We start from the raw sequence: 21575 nt of genomic DNA, 5'->3' as shown, positions 1-21575 counted from the left end.
GTTTGTTCCTCTTCCTCTCTTCGTTTGCAGCTTAGAGATGGCTAAAGTCAGCACCCAGACCGCTTCCGTCACGACCCCTGTTGACCTCAACATGAACCTCTCTCAGTCTGCCACCCCTACCTCCACCCCCACCTCCATGGCCGTGCTGGCGGCCGCCTCCGCCGTTACCGTCAGTACCCCCCCTCCCCTACCAACTCTGCCAACCACCCACTATGCCGTTCCTGTCTCCAGTCTGCTTGGCATGAAAACTGTCCCACTCCTGGCACTAAATGCCGCGGCCGCCGCGGGGGCCACGGGGAGTTTGTCCGCTTACACTGCCAAAATTCCTTCGACGAGCGGGGTTAAGAAATCTGACCGCCAGAAGTTTGCTCCATATTGAAGGGATGAGACACAATGCAAGCTTTGCCAGCTCTACCAAGAGTCTGTGGTAGATCCTAGTTATCAAGGAAACAATACGGCATCTTTTATTTTCTGTTAAATTGCTAGTGTTAACTGTTGCCGACTCAAGTCGTCTTCCGCTCTCCATAACGACTAACACCCGGGCACCACCTACCAACTAGTTCCAACAGCGGGCTTCCCCCCGCGACGCCGTCCCTCCGCCGGGGCCGCAGCCAGGGCTGCCCCTCCGGCAGCTCCGCAGCACGGCAGGGTTGCCCCCACCCCAGCAAGGAGACACCTGGAGAGAAAGAAAAAACATAAGTGAGGCGAAATTTTGACAGCCGGCTCCTGCTCCAGCAATGCTGCCTGGCATATAAATACACTTAGATCCATCTGAAGGGATCCCTCCAACCGCAGAACAATTTTCTATGGCAAATTGGCACCTCTAAGGAATTTTTCTATTGCTAGAGCCTGCAAATCCAGCACTTCTGGTGATGGCTAACGCCCCCGAAATCCACTCGTGAAGTGCTGGCCCCCTCAGTCATTCTGCTGCTCTCCACAGGCCTGAAGACTCCCGTCTTCCCTGCCCCAACACCTGCCTGCAAGCAGGAGATGGGGGCTAGAAAGTACCAAAGCTCAGGTACTTCTGCATACAACAAATGAAGCTTTCTGGTCTGAGAAAAACCGCTAACTTAAAACGATTGGAAGACAACCAAGAAAAAAAAACAAAACCAAAAAACTATCAGGCACCTGAGCCTTTCCACTTCATTCTTTTAAAGGACACAACAATCTTTCTCTGGTTTGGAAAAATACAATTTTAAGAACTCTGCTTTAGGGAAGGAGAGCAGGCTCCTCCTTTTGCACCCAGATGTTTTATATACCGACACAGTACTTACTTCTGTAAGTACTTAAGAGTAGGTACAAATCAGACATGCACAGTCACTATTCTGGTACCCCCTCCCGCATATATTTTGTTCAGCCAAAATGACCATTTTTTGTTAGGTTTCTGTACAAAATACATCCCTATTTAACTCACCGCTAATCATGCAATCGGGTTGTATTGTAATTACGAATAAAATCTAGTGCTTGCCAAAGGACATTCAAAGGTTGCTGCCTGAACAGATAACATCCCTTTAACAGGAACTTAACGATGTTCAGATTAAGTAAAACCAGACACCTAACTGCAGCCAAACCAAAGAGAGCTGGGTGATGTAATGGCTGGTTGCTAGCTGTTGGAACTAGTTTTTAACTGCATTTTCTGTTTGTCCATCCACCTTCTTTTTAATTTCTGTTGCATAACTCAGTAATGCAATATTGTTTTCCTCACCACTTCCGAATCCAGAATCCCATTAGCCCGCCATGTTCATACACTTTGCACTCCTTGGACACAAAGCTTTAACAATTGAACTGTATTCAGTGCATTTTAATATAAACTAAAAACACAATGCAAATGCAATACTTTTTAAAACATGGTATTTCAAAGTGTGTTATTATTATTGTATAGGGCTAAGTACTATCTCAGTATTTTGTGTCATTTCTGTATTCTGTGGGCTTTTCTTCACCTTAGTACCTTTGCACTAAGTTTTGTCACTGTAACCATTTGTAGAACTGCCATTGTTACAGTTTGCACTTATCCAAATGGGGTTTTTGGTTGGTTTTGTTGTTTGGGTTTGTTGTTTTGGTTTTTTTTGTTTTGTTTGTTTTGGGCTTTCTTTTTTTGTTTGTATATAATGAAGGAGAAACTGGAAATAATGTCAAGGTACCTCAGCTATTTAACAGCTCTAGAAACCTGCTGTAAAATTGTTCTGGACTATTGTAACTGTTTCAGTAATTGACATTTTAAAAAAACCAAACCACCAACCTCTGTGTGAGAAAACTTGCCTGCATTGAAATGCTGTTCTATGCTGGTTGTACTCAAGTGTTATTTTTTTAATAGTGAGAAGATTTTTTTTTTTTCTTTTTTTTGCCTTTTTTTTTTTTTTCCTTTTCTTTTCCTCATTTTTGTTCCTACATTTTAGGCTGTCTTCAGAAGTTACTGGCCTGGGGGCTCTGTAATGTATCTCATCATGCCCTAGTGCATTAGCCACCAGACAGGACTTTTCCAAAGCCCCATGAGACAATGCTTTCTATGGACTAATCTACAGAGGAGTTTCTGCCATTTCTAACTTTCTTATTATTCTGAGACATCAAATGAAAATACTTCCTTTACTCTTTAAGCAACTGTGCTTCCTAACTCTTGTGTTGCTTTCATTACTGTTCCAGTTTTAACACTGTTGTGGCTCATAACAAAGCAAAGAAAAGTTATTTTCGGGGGTTAATTTTCATTGATGTTCATGCTTTGGCTAATCTGTATAAAAGCATGGGCCGTTAGTGTTCTAAACCACTGTATTCAGCTAGAGACTCGACAGTAAATTAAATGAGACGTTTTTATAAATAAATTTTTTTCCTGATTTAAAAAAAAAAAAGACGTGGTAGCTTTGTGCATACAACTGTTGTGTTGTTTAAACTTTGTTCTTTGTAACCAAGTTGCTAATTTGTCATTTGAGAAACACTATTTTATGGATTGTCAAACTAAGATCATAGACAAATTGCTTGTTTTCATTAATGATTAAAGGTTTCATATCATCACGCTTAAGTTCCCAGTGCTCATTGGGAGAGTGTAACAACTGTGCAATACTGGCAACGTTAGAAAGTACGTTAGCCCATTGTCAGGGATGGTGAGTCTTTTCATGATTAGATGGAACCAGATCATGTAATCAGTAGAGCAAGCAGTATTTCTGCAAAACCTTATTTGGTTTTTAACAAAGTTGCTCTTGGAGAACTTCTCACACTGCATAGAAAAGAAAGAATTTGGCTTCTTGCTACGAGAAGCCACTGGTTTGTATCTATCATCTCCCGTGTTTTCCCATGCTGATTTTAAGATCAGATACTGGGAAAAGACAAAACAGGAACAAAAGAACAAACTCAGGTACTGAGTACGTTATTGCTAAGACCCTTTGTATTTTCCCATTCCCGGCAGCACTGTTCAGTGACAAGGCTTCTAGACAGCACCTTTCGCCCACCCAGGAAAGCAGCCCAGCAGCTGGGAGGAGCATGACAATTTGCATTAAAAAATGGATAGCTAACCCAGGGAACTGTCTCATCCTGCCCTGACACTCTGCTTGAGCCGTTCAGCTCCTCCTTTGGATCTGCTGAAGCACTGCAGTCACAGCCTCAAATTATTTCTTCACATGGAAGTGAAAGAAAGGGGCTGGCCCCGAGTTGCTGCGTACAGCACTTCTGGCTGCGCTTTGGCCACCTCTCCTCTTAGGGCATTGGCAATACTTTCACATTTACTGCTTTATCCTCATGAGAAAGCAGAGTTTTTGGCAGTGCAAGCAAGTAGCATCCTTCATGATGTGATACTAATTCTACAACCTCCATTCCTACTCTACTAAGGTCTATACTTGTCTCCAGCTGTTTAGCTTGGGGTCCCGGTTCCCCTCACTGCCCCAGCTGAATATTTCTGGGGCCTATCACTATTATTTTCCATGGACTCTAGGGTACAGAGAGCTTCTATGTGTCTGGGTCTTGAGTCTGAGCCTGGAACTACAGTATGACCAAGACGTGCATCCAGACCTGGAAACCTGTAGAAGTCAACAGCTTTTTCAATACAGATGCAGCCACAAAGCAACTCTTGACAATAAAGGCTGCTGAGGAAGATTACAGAATGCCTCATTGCATGCCAGCACACAGGAAGCCTTACCCAATGTTGAATTAACTATTCCAAGCCTTAGGTTGGAAGAACTATAGGCTGTAGTACTAACCTTGATAAAATTCTGTGTTATTACTTAAACTATATATATTTTACTTAAAATATACTTAACTTCTTACTCTTGAAAGGAGACCTGAAGCCGCTTTCACAGCGGAGACCTCCATACACTTCATTTCCTTAACAGCAAAAGCTATTTCTCTGGCTAGCCTGGCTAGTGTAAATGAAAAAAATAGAACATTATTGCAGCTCAACACTAAGTAGGTCAAGGCTTTACTCTCCCAGTAAAGCTGCTAGGTAAAGGGCAGCAGCAACTCTGTCACGTATAGCATCTTTCACATAAATAATTCCCACGTGCGTTGCAGAATTGGCTAGAAAAGACTGAGATTTAAACAAACTAGTGCAGGGGTACATTTGTGTGTGAAGTGCGGAGAGGTAAAATAGACACATGGACAAAGGAAGGGAAAAAGTCTCTTGAGAGGGCTTTTGCAAAAAATACAGGCAGAAATGTGATAAAAGCTAGGCTAATTGAGGACTCATTTTAATTTATTTATTTTAGCTGGAAAAGATTTGAGTGGCAACAAAAAGTTCCTGGATAGCTTTAATATATAAAACAGGCAAATAAAACACAAGAAGGTACATCTGAAGGGGAAAAAAAAAAAGTAAAAAATAGTATTATCCAAGATAGATAGAAAACTAAACCACTCATGCCCAAAGGTAGACAAGAGGAAGCATGCACCTGATATGAAAAGGTCACTGCCCACACAACTGTGAGTTTCCAAGTGAAAGCACAATTTCTGTAGCTTTCACATCATCAAATCATTATCAGAGTTCTGGCAAACATCTCAAACAAATTCAAGCTGCTCTGTTAAAGTTTCTCAAGTGAAAAAAAATAGAAAGTAGAAATGCTGGCTAGAATAGTCAACCAGAAGGAAAACAAGCAAAGTTAGAAGTATTCAGCCACATAATCTAGTCCATTGCTAATACCCAGAGTGCTTTCTGTTCTCAGACATAGCCAGAAGGCATCTATGGGCCCCAAGGTGCATATTTGTGCCAGTCAAGGCTCCTAGGAAGCTAACAGCATAAATCTCGCTGATGCAATGAATGTAGGCACCTGGTAAGTGCCTCAGCCTCACTGGGTTGCATGGGCAAGGTGTTTCTGTGAGGTTTCACAAGACAGTCTTAGAGCCCATGCTGAACCTTCCCCACCTGAACTAGGCAGAAATGGAAGTATCCCTGGTTTGTTTTTTAAATACCCAACAGCATGAAAACAGGAGCGCTTCTCTGGGATGGGAGAGATCCAAATCCAGTTTATTCCAGAGCGTCGATTCCGCTGAATGTATTTTGGCACTATTTATGTACTTGGAACAGGACCTTCCCCTTCTCGGGCAAGTGTCATAATTACTGAACAAGAAAGTCACATATGCTCACTAATTCAATCATTTTACAGTGGCACAGCTTCTAAAGGAAAGACTGAAATTGTTAGGCTGCTCAACTAGTTCAAAGGACAGCATAGAGAGGAAGGATTTGAACAGAGAGAGATATATCTTCTGTAACTGCTGTAACCACCAATTACACAAGGCAATAGTCCCTCCGCTATATTTTTGGAAAAAAGACCTGGTTTAGATGTCTACACAAGGGAACTGCTTGCATTTCTTTTCCCAGCTGACAGGCCAGGATAGTTCTAAGTGAAGTGACGAACAGAAGATAAATGAAGGCAGACACTGAAAAACTGCTTCGCACCAGAAAATTTCAAATCTCTTGGCCTAAGCAACACTTTCTAGGGATACAAAGTAATAGTGCCTTTCTTGCCACTGAATTGTACTTACTCCTTGGTTCCAGAAAGGAATGCAGTAATGTTGATAAAATCAGTTTCTGCATCAATGCATGTGTCCTGTCACTCTACAGACTGGCATATGTCTCAAGACAGTAACTGAAATGAAAGAGAAGTGTCAAATTCATCTGATGGTACTTAACAAAAGGGAATTTCTGAAACATTATATACTCACATTATGGTTTCTAATGACAGCTACAGCATGATTTCTATTGGTTGAATGTCTGATTTCCTAGTGCAAGCTTTCTTGATTATAAGAAAAAAGAAAGTTTTTTTAAATGCTGAAAACATTTGAGTAATACGACTTTTCTCATTAGAGTTAATTCTAGCTCAGTGTTTTTAAGATGATAAAATGCAGAGAATTTAATCACAGGGGCATGTAATAAGCAAAATTTGTCTCTCCTCAGATTGAATTTATTGGCAGGGGGCCTGACCAAAACTAATGTTAATGTGCTCTTTAACCAGTATTCGTAATTCAGAGCAAATTTTATATTTATATGCTTTAGCGAAGGAATGACAAACAATCATGTTAACAAATGAGACCACTGTTTTGTTTGTTGTTGTTATTTTGGTTTGCTTTGGTTGTTTTTGCGCAATCACTTTGGCCTCCTCTGTACCAAATACAGCCCTTTTTCCACATCTGCTTCGAAGTCATGACAGCAGCAGCTTATTTCTTCCATGGTGGGAGAGAAGTTAGCACACAGACTACCTACCATTTGTGATTGCACTTGCCAAAGAACAGCTAACTACCAACAACTGGCAGTTGCAGCCGTAGTTAGCTGCTCCCTGTAGAGCTGCTACTTGGAACTCCACTTCAAACACGCATGCACACACCCGCACACACATTCTGGCCCTGGAAGTTACTTACCAGTTTCAAAACCACTGTGCTGGCGAATTGCAACTATTTTTTGGTGGCATGAAATTCCACAGTTCTTAAATTTGGGCAACACTCTCCATTATATCAATAAGTAAGGATTACAAATGCTAAGTCTTCCTCCTTAATTCTGATTCTTCAGTTTTCTGGACGTCCTGGAGATCAGAGAATTAAAATATTCTTCTCAATTCCACTGTGCCAGACATTAAAACCTCATTTGTAATAGTGGCTATGGACAGAGCTAGTTATTAAGACTGCTTTCATCTTTTTTTGTTTAAAAATAGAATTCAAGAAAGTTAAGAAGTTAGAAAGAAATTAAGGAAATACGTATTTTTAAAAACAGCTATTTGCTCTGGGTAATCGTCTAGCTGAATAGCTCATCAGAAGTCCATAAAATTGTTTTCTAAAACTGATGACAGACTTAAAATATAAATTAATTATGCCTATGTTTTTCTAAGACACAGGAGATCATTTACCTTGATAAATTAGCTTGACTATTCAGTAAGGTTGGGATAATTCCCTCTTCTCCCTTACAGCCATGCTACTTTCATTGCTAAAAAGCAGGATGATTTCTTGCCTTCTTGACACAACAGCACATGTACATCAACGGTCACACAGGATACAGATAGCAAAGTCACTCCTATCTTCTTAACAGAGCTCTCTAAAAGCTTTGTTTCAAATGAAGAAACGTACAGTTGTATACAATAAGCTGTATAAATTTTTTACAACACTATTTGCGGAACTATGAGATTCCTCCAAGGAAAAAAGTACCAACTCCTGAACAAGCAACAGCCAAGAGGGACCAATGCTGTCAGTTACTTCCTCAGCAACATGTACACCCACTGGCTTGTTTATCATCTTTACTTTTACAACAGAAGTTATGCAAGGATAACAAATAGAGTAATGAGTGATCTGGTGTTCACTCCTGCCATCTCTTTCTTATAATTAAAACAACGGGCTGCACTGGTTTGGATTTGAATGTACAAGCTCCCTGCACTGTAACTAAACTCACTGATTAGGTTCTTGCCACTAGATATCTCTAAAGAGGAGAGCAACTGAACTGAAACAGCTGAACTGTTTTAATACTTAGTTCCTTTCCTATTTATCTGCAGTTGAAACCATGATTTACATATTCATGTACAAAAAAAAAGTTACAGACAGATGTACAAAATGGAAGTGTAAGTTATAAGCTCAGAAACTGAACATTTTTATACTATAAAAACATCTGTGTATGTCCATGACACTCAGTGTAACCTGACTTTAGTCACCTCTGTTTCTCTGACATTAAGCCAAATGCAGAGTGGTTCTAAAGTTCAGTGTTAACAAGCTAGCATGCTTTGGTGAATGAGGTCAGTGAAAAGCAAAGATAAGTAGAACAATTAGAAACTTAGCTTAGCCCTTCTAGAGAGTGAAACTGGGGGAGTGTCTTTTGTTTTGTTTTAAAAAACAAAACAAAACCAAAAACTGTCCACCTGTTAATATTGTATCACCCTCTCAGCTGAAAGTTCTCTTTATAGTGATAAAGGGGTCTAGAGATCTTTCACCACAGCATGATAGGCACCTCCTTATACATTAATATTCAAATGTTTCATGCTATATACAGAAATTTTATTCCAGTTTTGGCCCAACTAAGTTTTCTCCAACTTGCCAAAACATTCATTATTTGTTTTGATACTCTCTGAATGTTTCTGTATTCTGTACTTCCATACTCTCTGAATGTTGCTGTCTCAGCAACACTACTAATTCACCCAAGACTGCAGCGTTGCGTCAAACATTTTAGCAACTTAAAGTAACAGCTACTTACACTTATGGTTATTAAATCAACCAAAAAACAGTGGCCGTAAGCCAGCATATATGAGCAGAAATAAATGGATGCACCAAGCTGCTAAGGACCATTGCTTGAATTTTGACAGCTGTAGAAATATAAATAAAGAGCTGAACCCAAGGATCACGGAAACCAGGAGTGGTGAAAAGGCATCTCACAATATGGAAAGGGCTCCCACCATATCAAGTCTTTCTTCCGGAACAGGCAAATCAAACATCTAGCTTTAGTTTTTCTCTTTACTGGTTGGTTAGTAAACATCTTTGAGGCAAGTATTTAGAATGCTCTCATAAGAACAAAGCTTGGTTTCTCCCTTTACACCTCACGAACTTGTTTTAAAACTAGAATCTTTGGGGGAAAAAATAAAAGGAAAATGTTAAGCTGTTCTTTCACAACTTAACTTTTTTAATTTTTTGATAAAAATCTCAAACCACACATTTCTCCTATTTTTTCAAAAGTCCTCAGCAAATTTGAAATGTTTTAAGATTTGCAAAAGTCAAATAAAAATGCTTCACTAAAAAAAAAAAAAAAAAGGAAAAAAAAGAGAGATACTTACCAAAGCTCAAGGTAGTTCTGCTTTCCATGTCCCAGTCTTCTCAAGTTTGTTGGTTCTCGATTTTACTTCATCTGTGTTTATCAGAACAGAAATCAATTTTAGATGCTCTCTGTGCCTAAGATACCTTAAGAAAATTTCCAGTATTTACAGCTAGATAAATTTTACCTCATCAGTTTCCAGTGCAGTACCTTCCTCTCTGGCATTTTGTGACCCTTTCATTTAGTTATGCAAATATGTAACCATTGTGTTTTCACCCCTCTGGTTCAAGAAATGTGAGCTTTGCTACACTATGGCTGCACTAAGCAAAACAAGATACTATAAAGAAAAATATTCAGCACTGCCTATGGCACATCACAGAGTATCTGTGGAAAAGCTGTAGCTCAACATTTCTGAGCTTAGTCCTTACACACACAGAGAAACCGTAACAGATCCTGAAAAAACTGTACATATTTTATTGGGAGCTGGGGCAATGGACGGAAGAGCACTTATAAATCTTAAGACAACATAAATGCAGAATATTTTCCTTTCCCTAATCCCCCCAATCTGGGAAAACTGCATACGCTATCACTTTTGCAAGTCCTTTACTTCTATGCACAACAACCCAAGTCTCAAAATTGCCAGATATATCTAACGCTTCCAAAACCTTAGAGATTCTTCAGTTACTTATTAATCCCATTAAAATACCTCTGGTAGGAAACCAATAATTTTAATAGGAAAGGTGCATAAAACATTTGCAATATACAGTTTTTACAGCAAGTAATACACCACTGTAGATCTACAAAGCTGGGTTTTTTTTAATGCACTTGGCTCTTTACCATCTCACAATCGTCTTTAAATAAATATTCCACAAAAGCATCTCACTTCTAACAATGGAAATAACATGAGAGGTAAAGAGAATTTCAACCATGTTGCAGAAATGCTACAACAAAGCCCCTTTCACCCGCCAGTCCTGAGACAGCAAATCCTGCAATTCTTCTTCATCTTCGCTACCAATAGCTTCATCTTCTTTCTCTTGTGTTGCTCTTAATCTCATGGCTTCCTTTAACTTCTCCTTCATCAGATCCTGGCGGTTACGCAAAAGCTCAACACGGCGATAACATTCACTGTTGAAAAGTAAACCACCTATTAACATTTGTGGTCTTTCCACATGAATTGGATTTTCTACAGTGCTGGATTTTGCTTCTCCAACTTGGGATAAAAAAAACTTGCTAGCTTCCCATCGACTGAAAAAATAAGCTTTCAATATGCTTGTGCACCTTCTCTGTGTTCATCAGGTGGAAACAGACCAGATGAGAGGAGAGGTGTGGTCAATTCTCTAGCAATAAGATCTAATCCAAGTATTTAACAACTGCAATACCACCACAAATCATTTTTTAAAAAAGCACACAGAACCAATATCCACTTCCACACAGGAAGAGATGCCATTCTTTGCTTCACTTATGGTTTTCATATATGGTAGAAAGGGGAGATATCAACTGGCTATCAATTTTGATAACTTAGGGATGGCATCTCTGAAAATGAGAAAAGCAGCACAAGTGTTCAGATTCTTTATCTGCTTACTGTGTGCTATAACAGAACATTTTAAGTAAACACAATCCACAAGTTTCGGTTTTCCATTTACTTAAAAAGTTCTGTCCTGGAAATGTGTTTTATAACAATTATTCTAGCCATTGTAACAGGCTATTTTGTTGAAAATGCCAAGTACTATCAGCCAGATTTAAATACATCTTTGCTTCTTTCATTCCTATTTGCTAGAAGAGTCAACAAAGAAAGATTGTTATCTGGATCCTGTTTCCCCTTGTGTATCTGCAATATGATTACTTACAGGCAGTCGCAGATGAAGATTTGAAGGCTAAAGGAAAACATGAATGTCACTGGAATTAATCTGATTTTGAATTAAATTTGAAGTAGCCCGAGTTTAAATACACTCAGAAGACAAAGCTACAAAAATAGCCTTTAAAAGTCTACTTGGAACTTTTATTTTGGGGAAAAATAATTATGCTAACAAACCTCAAATTCTCTATAAACTTCTGAATTTGGTTCTACGTACTATAGCATCCTAAGCTACTGGGAAAAATGAATGCTCAAAGACAGCCAGGTTTAGATCAAGCCCTCTCCAAAATTACACGAACATTGTTAAAAGACATTCATGTACTACCAAAGCTCAGCTTGAACCCAATGCTGCTGTTGTTATATGCTGATTACCTATAGCATGTAAAACTGTACAGATAGCTTAAGTGTTGCTTTAATTTTTAGTGTCTTCTTTTTGTTGCAAGGTTCGTTAAAATCAGAATTAATATTTTTCTTTTCCATTGCTACCATTGCCACAATCACTGTTAATCAACGTGTTAAGCTACATGGTAATGGGAACAATCTGTTCTACTAAGCTGTATTTCAGGTAACCTAGAGTTTAAGCTAATGCTTATCCAACTGCTATGCCTACCATTTCAAGAAAACAAAACAAAAAAAACCACCTCATGTTATAAAGTCCATCATTCAACAAAACCTTTAAGTAAACTTTCATTAGAAACAAGGAGAGTTAGTGACATAACAGGACATTTTCAGTACAGCAAACAGATGGTCAAACCACCAAAATCTCATTATTGAAATTTTATTGCATGCAGAATATCAGATCTTGCTTTTAAAAAATGTTCACATAAATTCTACATCAATCAGAATTCATAGAGAAATACAAATTAAGACATTTGACAGGGGGGAGGGTGACAGTTTGTTCAAAGAATTTGCCTTCTATTGCTTTATTTTGCTCATGCCTGCTTGCCGTACTTTCAGTGATTCTAGTGCATTCTCTCTTTGCAAATAAATTTGCACAAAAATTCATATTGGGTATCATTAAGCAATTTGAGGGAGTCTATTTAGGTGATTAATGAAAGGTAGTATCACAGAAGATTCAAATTAAAAATGTCTTTATCACTCTAGTCAAATAGTGATCCATTACTGCTGGAGAACAGAAAGTTTGAGGAAAAATTGATCTACTTACATCTGCTCATCAATTTCTCCAATCTGACGATCTAGTCGTCCCTCCTCATCCTCTTCTGCCACTATTGCTTCTGAAATCTAAACCAGAAAACCGCTAAGAAAATTCACCTTCATCCTGAATTCCACTGTTGTTCCTTTTCGATGTCTGTGTCTTCCCTTTCTCCCCTCTACCTCAAGTCAATGTTAGTCTCCTAATATGTATACTCCCACCTTCACAAAAGACTCTGGAGGCAAATACAGAAAAAACCTGATCTGGTTTAATTTGAAATTGAAATGTTTTTTCTTAAAACTAAAAGTAGTTTGGCTGCTTTGGGGTTAACTTTTCAAATTTTTCAATATACTACTATTTGAAATGGAGCATAAACAAGCTACGCACACCCAAAGTCTGAGGTTGAAATAGGAGCTATACCCCAATGCTTGGGACTTAATTACACACACTTATTGAAAATACTGGTTAAATATTCCCACTAGATCCCGAAGTGTTTCTAACCTGTTATTTTTTTCAGCATATACTTTCTCAAATCTGAATGTCTGGGAGATGCTATGCAATCAATGGTCCACGCATAACTGAGAAGATTCCTTCTAAGCTGAAGAATTATCTGAATGGCTAATGCTAGCAAAATGTATCCACCACTGCTTTTGTATGAACATTCGCTCTGTTTATAGTGCTGACTGCTTTAAAATGAGCAATGATAAATTTTTTTTCACCACTTTTCTTAGCAGTTGACATATGGGCAATTCTTTACAATTAAAGTTAAAAACCTAGCAAATACTCTAGGGGAAGATTGATAACACCAGGTATCGTTAGTCACAGTTTTATATTGTACAAAATGGCAGATAAAAATCTGTTCCGGGAAGACTTTCCATGCAATGCTAAACAGTAAAAAATGGAAGAACAGAAAAATTGTGGCCAGCTTATGTGTCTCACACACAAAATCTTTTGTCCCTCCCAGATTTTGGGGTTCCTTTCCAGTAGATTTAAATTAACCATAAAACCCAGGTTACCTACACTTTATAGATCGTTTTTGAAAAAGGCAGACAAACAGTTGGCATTTTGTACTGTGTTTTTCAAGGTTAAAATATCTCATCTAAAGAAGAGCCCAAAATTATGTCCTGTTTGGATACAGGACACTGATCTGATGTATATGCTATCTTATTTAAATACAATTTAACAAATGTAGCTAGATATATATTGATGACTGGATCCTGATCAAAAGTTTTTTCAACTTAATTTCCCTTGAGAGGAAAATAGAAGGAACCCTTTGCTCATTTATAAAGTGCATTTAACCACACACTGCATTGCAACAAACAGCTGACAAATGCAGATGTCAGTCATTTTGCAGAGCTGCATGAAACTGTTGTTTTCCTTATTGTGTATAGTATTTAGAATCAATAAAAATAGATTCCATTACTTACTGTGTTGACCTGTCGCATTGCCTTTTGAAATTCATCCCATTCTTTGTCCATCTGATCCTTTGGAGCATCAACTTTTCGCACCTAAGGAACATGAAAAAACAGGCTTATTAAAAATTTATGTCTAGTGACTCTTTGGGGCACTGTAAAACACCTGAAGAAATAGCACAAATTATGCTGTGTTCTCAGAAAAGTCTGGTCAACATACTTCCATTCAAGTAATGCTTAAGAGAGTGCAGCTACACAATGGTTTTGGAGGAAAAATCTGACTATTCCTGAATTAAAACAACATCCTTGACTGTAACGTTAAATAATAATTGACTAAGAATGGATGGTGTGGAATGTTCAGAGTAAAACAAGTGACTAAGTCTGTTAATTTGATGGTCTGTAATTTCACTATGTTGGGTGATAACGTTTAAATTCTGTAAGCTGCCTGTTCAATCGTATATAGTAGCTATCTCACAAGCCAAAAAGCAGTGAATTATTTGCCGTTGGCATAACATCAAATGATTCAGTCGCTACTCTGACTGGTGTTAGATAGTCTGACTATATTTCAAATCTAGTCTAATTTTGTTGGCTAACAGAAGAAATAGTACACCTACATACCAATTTTAATGACATGCAAAGCTTTTTCTTCTGTGGTAGATTACATTAAGTACTAAGACAAGAAGACTGAAAAAGTAATAGCTGTAAGAATGTGTTTAGCATCTACAACTAAGGTAATCAAAACCAGATTGTGCTTTTAATACGAGTAAATAAACAAGATATAACCTACCTGTGTAACCAAACCTTCCATAATTCAAGAGTGGAAGATGTGGCATATAACATCTTAGATGACAGACGATGCCTGGCTCTGGACTGGGTGAAAATTATATAGCTAGGAGAACTAAGCAGTTTGAACAGAATAATTCATAACACCATCTTTTTGCATTAGTTTTATTTTTCCTTTATTCATTCCTCTCCTTTGGTAACACATCAGTCATCATCATGGTAAAGAAAAGTTTGGTATGTTTTGTTCCTGAACAATTATACAAAATCCAGTAGTATGAATTAAGTTTATAGAATAAATTAGAAGCTTCCAAGCAAACTACTTACTGGGAAGTAATAGTCATCATTTCATTTTTCTGTTCTGTGATTATTTCTATCATATGTGTATGTACTGTGTTATTACGCATTGTGGTTGTCTTTTGTAATTCATAATTATTTGTATTTCTTACAATAAATTTAAACACTAAAGAAATTATTTTTCCTTGAAATATTTATCTAATCCAGAATTTATATGCTTTGTAAATTCCTGATGTAAAGAGTCAACATTTTTCAAGCCCACAATCTCCCTTCCAAATGCTCACTGTTAATTCTGAAAATAATTATTTTGCATATGATTCCAACACAGAATCACTGCAGCCAATTAAACATAAGCAGTCACAAACATTTTCCTTCCCCTGCCTATTAGCTAAACTTAGAAAGGACTGATTAAAAAAGAGCAGCACCTGGAAGCAATTCAAGGAAGAGCTTATTGGAACATGTATCTACTTGTAAATTTTATCAGCTGAGGCGATAACCAGAACAAAGATCACTAACCAGCATCCTCACAGACAGATATAAGCAGATCCTCCTTTGCCTGCTAGGCATTCCCACTTTGTACAAGCTTCCCAATTCATGGTGAAACTAAGTATATGAAAAATTTATCACTCCAATTAGTCATATGCAAAAAAAAAAAAATCAAAACAACAACAACAAAAAGGTATGGCTTTTTCAGCTATATATTTCAGTATTCAAAATGCCATTATTCAAAACTATTCACATATGCCAACACATGGGCATGAGTGGTGCCAAAAGAATCTTGCCAGAGCAAATAAAAGACACCCAAGCTTGTGATTGGGACAGTGGGACTAACTGAACATAAAGAGGCATTATTTGGAAGGTCTCCAAATCAGAAGTTATGGCTCGACCTCACAATGCAATTTAAATATGCCAGCAGCCTTCCACAGTGTGAATAGGGAAATATACTCAAGGAAAATAAAAAAGACTTTGAGCCTACAACACTATTATTTCAACAAAGCAAGCAGGAAAGCCACCTGTGGCAAATTTTACAAACCAAACCAAACAAAAAAAAGTTTGTATTTCAAATATCAGTGTTTATTTTGGTCATCATTCTGTACTATGCAAGTTGAAGGAAGTATGCTTCGTTTTGATCAAAATGTCAAGATTTTTAGTTGTGGGTTTTTTGGGTTTTTTGTTGGTTTTTTGGTTTGGTTTTTTTTGAGAAACATGTTGAATGCCCATATTTCTTTTCTCAGCATCAAAAAACCTATAGTGGTAAAAGACAAGAGGGCTGAAGACCAAGTTCACTGTTGTAGTATGCCAGTACTAGAGATTACAGTGCAGGCCACAACCTAGCTATTTTCATTCTAACAGGATGTATAGTATCTGTCACATAGTAACTCTTAATACTTTTCAACAGGATCTCTCAAAGGACATTAGAGAACTATTTTTATATCTTCAATTCCGAAGCAGAACTGGATGTACAAATTAGGTGAAATGCTTTTCCTGGGATGACTCAAAGAAATAAAAGTAACAGGTGGATTGTCCAAATCTCAGTCCAGCATTTTAACCAACAAATAACATTTCTTTGGTTTTCTTTAAGAGCCAGAAAGGAACCACAATCAAAAATACCTTCCGAGAGATGATTTAACAAGGTCTTCCTGCCCACCTCCATCCCTTTTCATGTTTTCTAATAGAGAATGAATGATTCAAAGCTGTGCAAGGGGAGGTTTACACTGGACATTAGGAAGCATTTCTTTACCAAGAGGCTAGTCAAACACTGGAACGGGCTTCCTAGAGAGGTGGTCGATGACCCAAGCCTGTGTCAGTGTTTAAGGGGCTTTTGGACAATGCCCTTAATGGCATGCTTTAACTTCTGGTCAGCCCTGAATTGGTCAAGCAGTTAGACTAGATAATCGTTGTAGGTCCCTTCCAAGTGATATAGTCTATTCTATTCTAAATAGTTCAGTCCCTTCCTTATATCCTGGTATGACTAATTAGCTGGAAAAGCATCCTCACTACTCAGAAAATCATTACAACTGGCAGAAATAAATCCAACAGCATAAAAAGAGCAGATCACTTACTTTTGCATCCACTTCAGGATCATCAAAGAAACCTTCTGGCAAAGCTTCAGCAGTGTTTTCTTTCCTGAAATGTTTGATTACTATTATCCTAAAGTTAACACTTCACGTAGAGTTAAAAATAGTCAAGAATAAAATCCATAATCTTTTATGAAAGGACCTAGAAATGGAGCAAGTTTTTTTACACCCCAAGTTTTACCTACAACCATCAAAACCTGCTTCTTCAGTTCGGTCTTAACTAACTTAAAAGGAACTGCACAGAGAGATTTAAATCTCACTGTCAAAAAAAGAGCTACAGCTTAGGCTTCTTAAACTGTTCTTTCCAGTGTGCTGAGCACACAAACATTTTAACAGCACAGTCTCTACTTCTGAAAGCTGAAACCACTGTCTAAAGTGCTCAAGTGAGCTGAACCATTACTATAGAACAAGCAAATGGTTTTCTTTAAACAGTTAAAAGCAGTGGTTGACATTAAGCTTCCAAAGTACCCTGTGTTAAAATTTACAAATAGAGATGTCTAACAGACACTGTATGACATTGCTCCACCTCTTATCCTGCCTCTACAGTGTGAAATACCCGTCTGAAATAATGCCAGAGGCTGACATACGCGCAAATTATTCCAAATACAAGTTAACAATATGACAGATTTCTAAGTGATCACAATCTGCATTTCCTGGAAGAACAACGTTTATTTACAGTTCCCAAATCTATCAATATTTGATTTGACTGCTTACCTTTCCACTATCTTCTCTTGTATCTCTGCTTTCTGTATGGATCCTGAATGGGAAACTATAGGAGCAGCTGTAGTTTTGCTGTCAAAGAAGTCTATAAGAAAGGACAGAAGCCTATGAACAAAAAGAACAACTGTTCAAGCTTCTTTATAAAATTCTGACTAGTCAAGAATTTCAATTAATACCTTACTGAATCAAGGGAAGAACAGACAGACATTATTTCATCTGACAGGCTCAAACAATTAGAATATAAAACCAATAAGCATGCTGAGAAACCACCACACAATAAAAAACTAACAAAGAATCTCCTTTCTCTACACATGCTAACCAGCTAATAGCAATAATTAGAAAAATAAATGAAAACCCTTCCATCGTCAGTTAAAACACAACTTCTCCTTACTGAATCACTTACTATTTCAGTCAGCATTACCTGCAGGCAGAGAATTAGCTATTACTTCTTGAGTTGGAGGTGGAATTTCAGTTTTATGCATAACTGAAGATTTGTTTGATTGATCTTGTTCTTCCTCTTCCTCTTCATCATCGTAATTTCCTGACAATAAACTGGGACCTGGACCCTTTGAAAGCTGTTCGTTTGCCCTATCTTGCTCTGTTTCATCAAAAAAATCTGCTGGTAGCCTAGTAAAGAACACACAACATAATTATTTCAAACTTCACAAGAATCAGTTACAGTCTAGCATCCGAAGCCTATTCAGCCTGTGAGCAATACAGTTTTTTAGATACAGTGCAATACCCTAAACTGCACAGCTACCCACGTAACCACTGTCTGAAGGCAGCACGTGCTTGTTGCCTTCATTTGAAGTTCCCCAGAAATGCTCAGGTTAATTCTGAAAACACATTTCAGATCCACTTTTGTATTTGAGTATTCAATATCAGAAACATTAATAAAAATATCCCAAAACAAAGTGCATTTGGAGGAATGGCAGCTTAGGTGATTCTATCTCCGCATTCAAAGTTACTTGCATCAATATACCTGCTGCAAACACACTAAATACAAAATTAATAGTTCAGCGGTCACACTAATGCCATATAAACCTTGATAACCTTCATGCAGAACACAACCAGTTACTTGGGGGACCTACTGCTGCTCAGAACTGCAGCTTAGAAGAGCCACACAGGCTCAGCAATGAGAAAACCCAGATTTGCTTATAATAGCTGCAAGCCTCCAAGGCAAACGTTTTTCCAGGTTATACTTTAAAATAATCATACCAATCAGTTTAATACTGAACAAATCTCTCAACTGTTAATTTTGCACACACACTCAGAATTTCTACAAGGTGTTTTCTACTATCAAGGTAAACAGCATGTAGTAGCTATGCAAGATAATAATAATTTATCCTGTGAAGAAGCATACAGAGGACCTGCAGGCCTCCTGTGACATCTACCAACCCCACAAAGATGTCCAAATACCACCAGAAATCTTCAGTGGCAGTAAGATGCTTAACCGAATCGAAGTCAAATACACTCCTATATTTGTGAGAGTTCTAACTGCATGAATTGCATTTACACGAATTTTAAGTGACAAAAACATCTTAATAAAGACCTGTTGATGACATTTGTTAGTAGTTTCTGTGAATAAATATAGTTTAAACGTATATTTAAGTACACATTTAAAATTTGTCTTAATTTCAGACTACCATCTCTCCTGCAGTATGCCAACATTTAAAGATTAGAGTGCATGCCACAATCTAGGTATTTTCATTCTAGCAAACTGCGTAGTACCACCACATACTAATGCTTAAAACTCGGATAGTGACAGTAAAAGAATTTCTGTTTTGTCAGAGACTCTAGAGTTAATACCATGATTTTCTCATCTGCACTGAGGAAGATGCTGCCATGTTCAGGAATACACACCTACGTTAGAAAATGAGCAGAAGCAGGGATCTGCCGATTCTCTGAATCTTTACCCTTGGCTAGGAAGGACAGATGAGGAAAACCAGCAGTTTTTACCAACAGAGAATGCAGCAGTTGGTACAGTTACAAAAAACTCATACGTAATAAGATCTACTTACCCAGATGTAGACGTATGTGGTTTTTCATCTGTACCTGTGTAACAGCCAAGAGTCACTTCTTACAATCCATGCTTTTAACAGAAACATCCCTCAAACAAACTCCTACTGCAGCAGCAAGTTCACAAATGCACACTTCCACATATTTTATATTTACATGTTTAGTAGCACCAAAGGCAAAAAAATTAACTATCATTAGCATGTACTTTTATGCATGGTTTGAGATAAACCAGTGGTTTGATCCCACTAAAAAGGACTGACACCATTTCTGGGCAAGTGCTTCTACTGTTTAACTTGCACTGTTTCTGGTTCTGTTTGGACCAAGCCCACAGCTCCATGACCTAATTTTAACCCAATAACACAGAAGAAAACTAGGTAAACGACCAAAAGTGCAGCTCTCTCCTGATCAGCAAACTCACAGAGAAAGAGCAAGACAGACTTTTTCCCTTTTCAGCAGCAACAGGCTGACATTAACTCAACAGCCTTGTGTATTCACACTCACTTCCACTGGAAAAAAAACCCAAACCAAAGACATTCAAGATGTAAAATGGCTAGATTCTGGCAAGTGCTTGATAAGTATTTTTCTCTCCTTACCTTTTACTTTCTTTAACTCTGTATCTTCTGTGTCAACAGTTTTTCTCTTGACAGGATTAGATGACGTGCTAGCAGCTGAACCAGTTGCTGTCTGCTTTGTGCCTTTTAACTCTGCAACTCTCTGTAAAGAAGTACAAAATTCAGGATTGCAGCTTAAAATACAGCACTTTTAGAACAGTTTATTAAAGTGAGCTAATATCTTCCTAGAGCAAGATCACTGAAATAGACATCATGAATACCAAAACCAAGACCGTGTTTCTGTCAGCCTCTTGAATGATGTGGTATGGGGGGAGAGGAATTGGCACTTGCACAAGGGAGGTCATAGTAGTGAGAAAGGAAAGACCAAGACCAGTAATATTTACAGCTGTAAGACACTGGAGGAAAGAGCAGGAAGGCTGGACTCATCCTGAGGTCCTGGAATATTAAGTGTTTTAAAATTAAAACACAGCAGTAGTATTAAAGACATGTCACTATGCCTCCCCATGATGATCTACTCAGAATGCAGGCAATGAACTAGACGTCATCTCAGTTCTTTTGGTCTTCCCAGTACTTGTAAAATTAAATGCAATCTCTCAGTTTCTGCTAAGAAGCAGCAGCAGAATGTAAAAGGATAAAAACCCGCATTTAAGGCCGCATCCAAGTTAAAAGCTCGCTGAAATTGTTTTACAAATTCTCATCTGCTAAATTATGAAGAAAAAAGCGCCCATTGTCTCAACCACGTGTAAGCTGTCACTTGGTAACATACAGGTAGCAAAGCGATCCCAAGGAGGGTTTCCAAGTCCCAGCTGCAGACGAGGGACAGTTAGAAGCTGTCGCTAAACGTGGGAGCAGCTTCACCCCAAGAGCACGACCCTTGAAAGCCGCGGGCCGGCTCTCTCAAGGGCCGGCCTTTCCATCGCTACGTAGGTGTTAAGAAAACGAAACGAGACGAAGCAACGAGGCTTATTTTCACACAACTCTCTCCCGGCAGACGCTCAACGGCAGCGCACACCTCAAAAAGCAGCACCCCCCCACCCCCCGCCCTCCCGGGCGGGAACCCAGCTCACCTCACGGTGCTGCTTGCCCAGGGCGTGGGTCTGCCACAGCAGCTCGCTCTTCACGGGCGCGTTGCACAGCGTGCAGCTGAGGTGTCCCAGGCTGTTGTACGTGGCGGAGGCCGTTAAGGGAAGCAGGGAGCTGCGGCGCGGACACCCGCCCCTCACCGGCCGGACACCCCCTTCCTCCCTCCCTCCCTCCTTCCCTCACACCGCGACGGGCCAGCCCCCGAGGCGAGGGCTAGGGAGCCCGGCGACGAGGATATTTGGCGAAAGGCGAGTCGATCCGCTTCTTTCCCGCCTTCTGCAGCTGCTTCTCCCGCATGAGGCGCCGCAGCTCTTCCTGCCGCACCTGCTTCCGACCCGGGCCCACCCCGGCCGCCGCCATCTTCTCCCGGCGAGCACAGCGCAGGGGCGGTGCCGACCGCTAGAGGGAGGCTG

The 21575-nt window shown here is 38.9% G+C and overlaps 2 protein-coding genes across 14 annotated transcripts in view; one reads left to right on the top strand and one right to left on the bottom strand.

Annotated features, from left to right (window-relative positions):
- Positions 1-13587, top strand: part of LOC126051298 (poly(rC)-binding protein 3-like) — a 520061-nt gene extending 506474 nt beyond the window's left edge. For 8 of the 11 annotated variants that reach the window (XM_049830407.1, XM_049830408.1, XM_049830409.1 and 5 more), the window contains one exon: positions 31-379. In XM_049830407.1, the coding sequence (XP_049686364.1) occupies positions 31-379 (349 nt within the window). Of the gene's footprint in view, positions 1-30; positions 380-2396; positions 2614-12718 lie in introns of those variants that run through there. The other 3 variants (XM_049830414.1, XM_049830415.1, XM_049830413.1) reach the window with 2 other exon arrangements.
- ZNF830 (zinc finger protein 830) lies at positions 320-21573 on the bottom strand. Of its 3 annotated transcripts, XM_049830417.1 has the most exons (14): positions 21401-21573; positions 21147-21246; positions 20101-20221; positions 19510-19543; positions 17910-18115; positions 17483-17573; positions 16754-16817; positions 13629-13709; positions 12214-12290; positions 9216-10318; positions 6832-6992; positions 5959-6062; positions 554-676; positions 320-434 (listed from the first exon to the last, which is right to left on the bottom strand). In XM_049830417.1, exons 1-10 carry the CDS (start codon positions 21520-21522, stop codon positions 10135-10137), a joined length of 1080 nt encoding a protein of 359 aa, XP_049686374.1. In that variant the 5' UTR covers positions 21523-21573; the 3' UTR covers positions 320-434; positions 554-676; positions 5959-6062; positions 6832-6992; positions 9216-10134. The 3 variants fall into 3 exon arrangements, with proteins under 3 accessions (XP_049686374.1, XP_049686373.1, XP_049686375.1); XM_049830418.1 differs by lacking the exons at positions 320-434; positions 554-676 and adding an exon at positions 3815-5533; XM_049830416.1 differs by lacking the exons at positions 320-434; positions 6832-6992 and having other exon boundaries at positions 576-676.
- Positions 21574-21575: the final 2 nt, after the last annotated feature.

The sequence above is a fragment of the Accipiter gentilis genome, chromosome 27, assembly GCF_929443795.1.
Source record: "Accipiter gentilis chromosome 27, bAccGen1.1, whole genome shotgun sequence".
Lineage (NCBI taxonomy): Eukaryota > Metazoa > Chordata > Aves > Accipitriformes > Accipitridae > Astur > Astur gentilis.
This window is presented reverse-complemented; position numbering and strand designations above follow the sequence as displayed.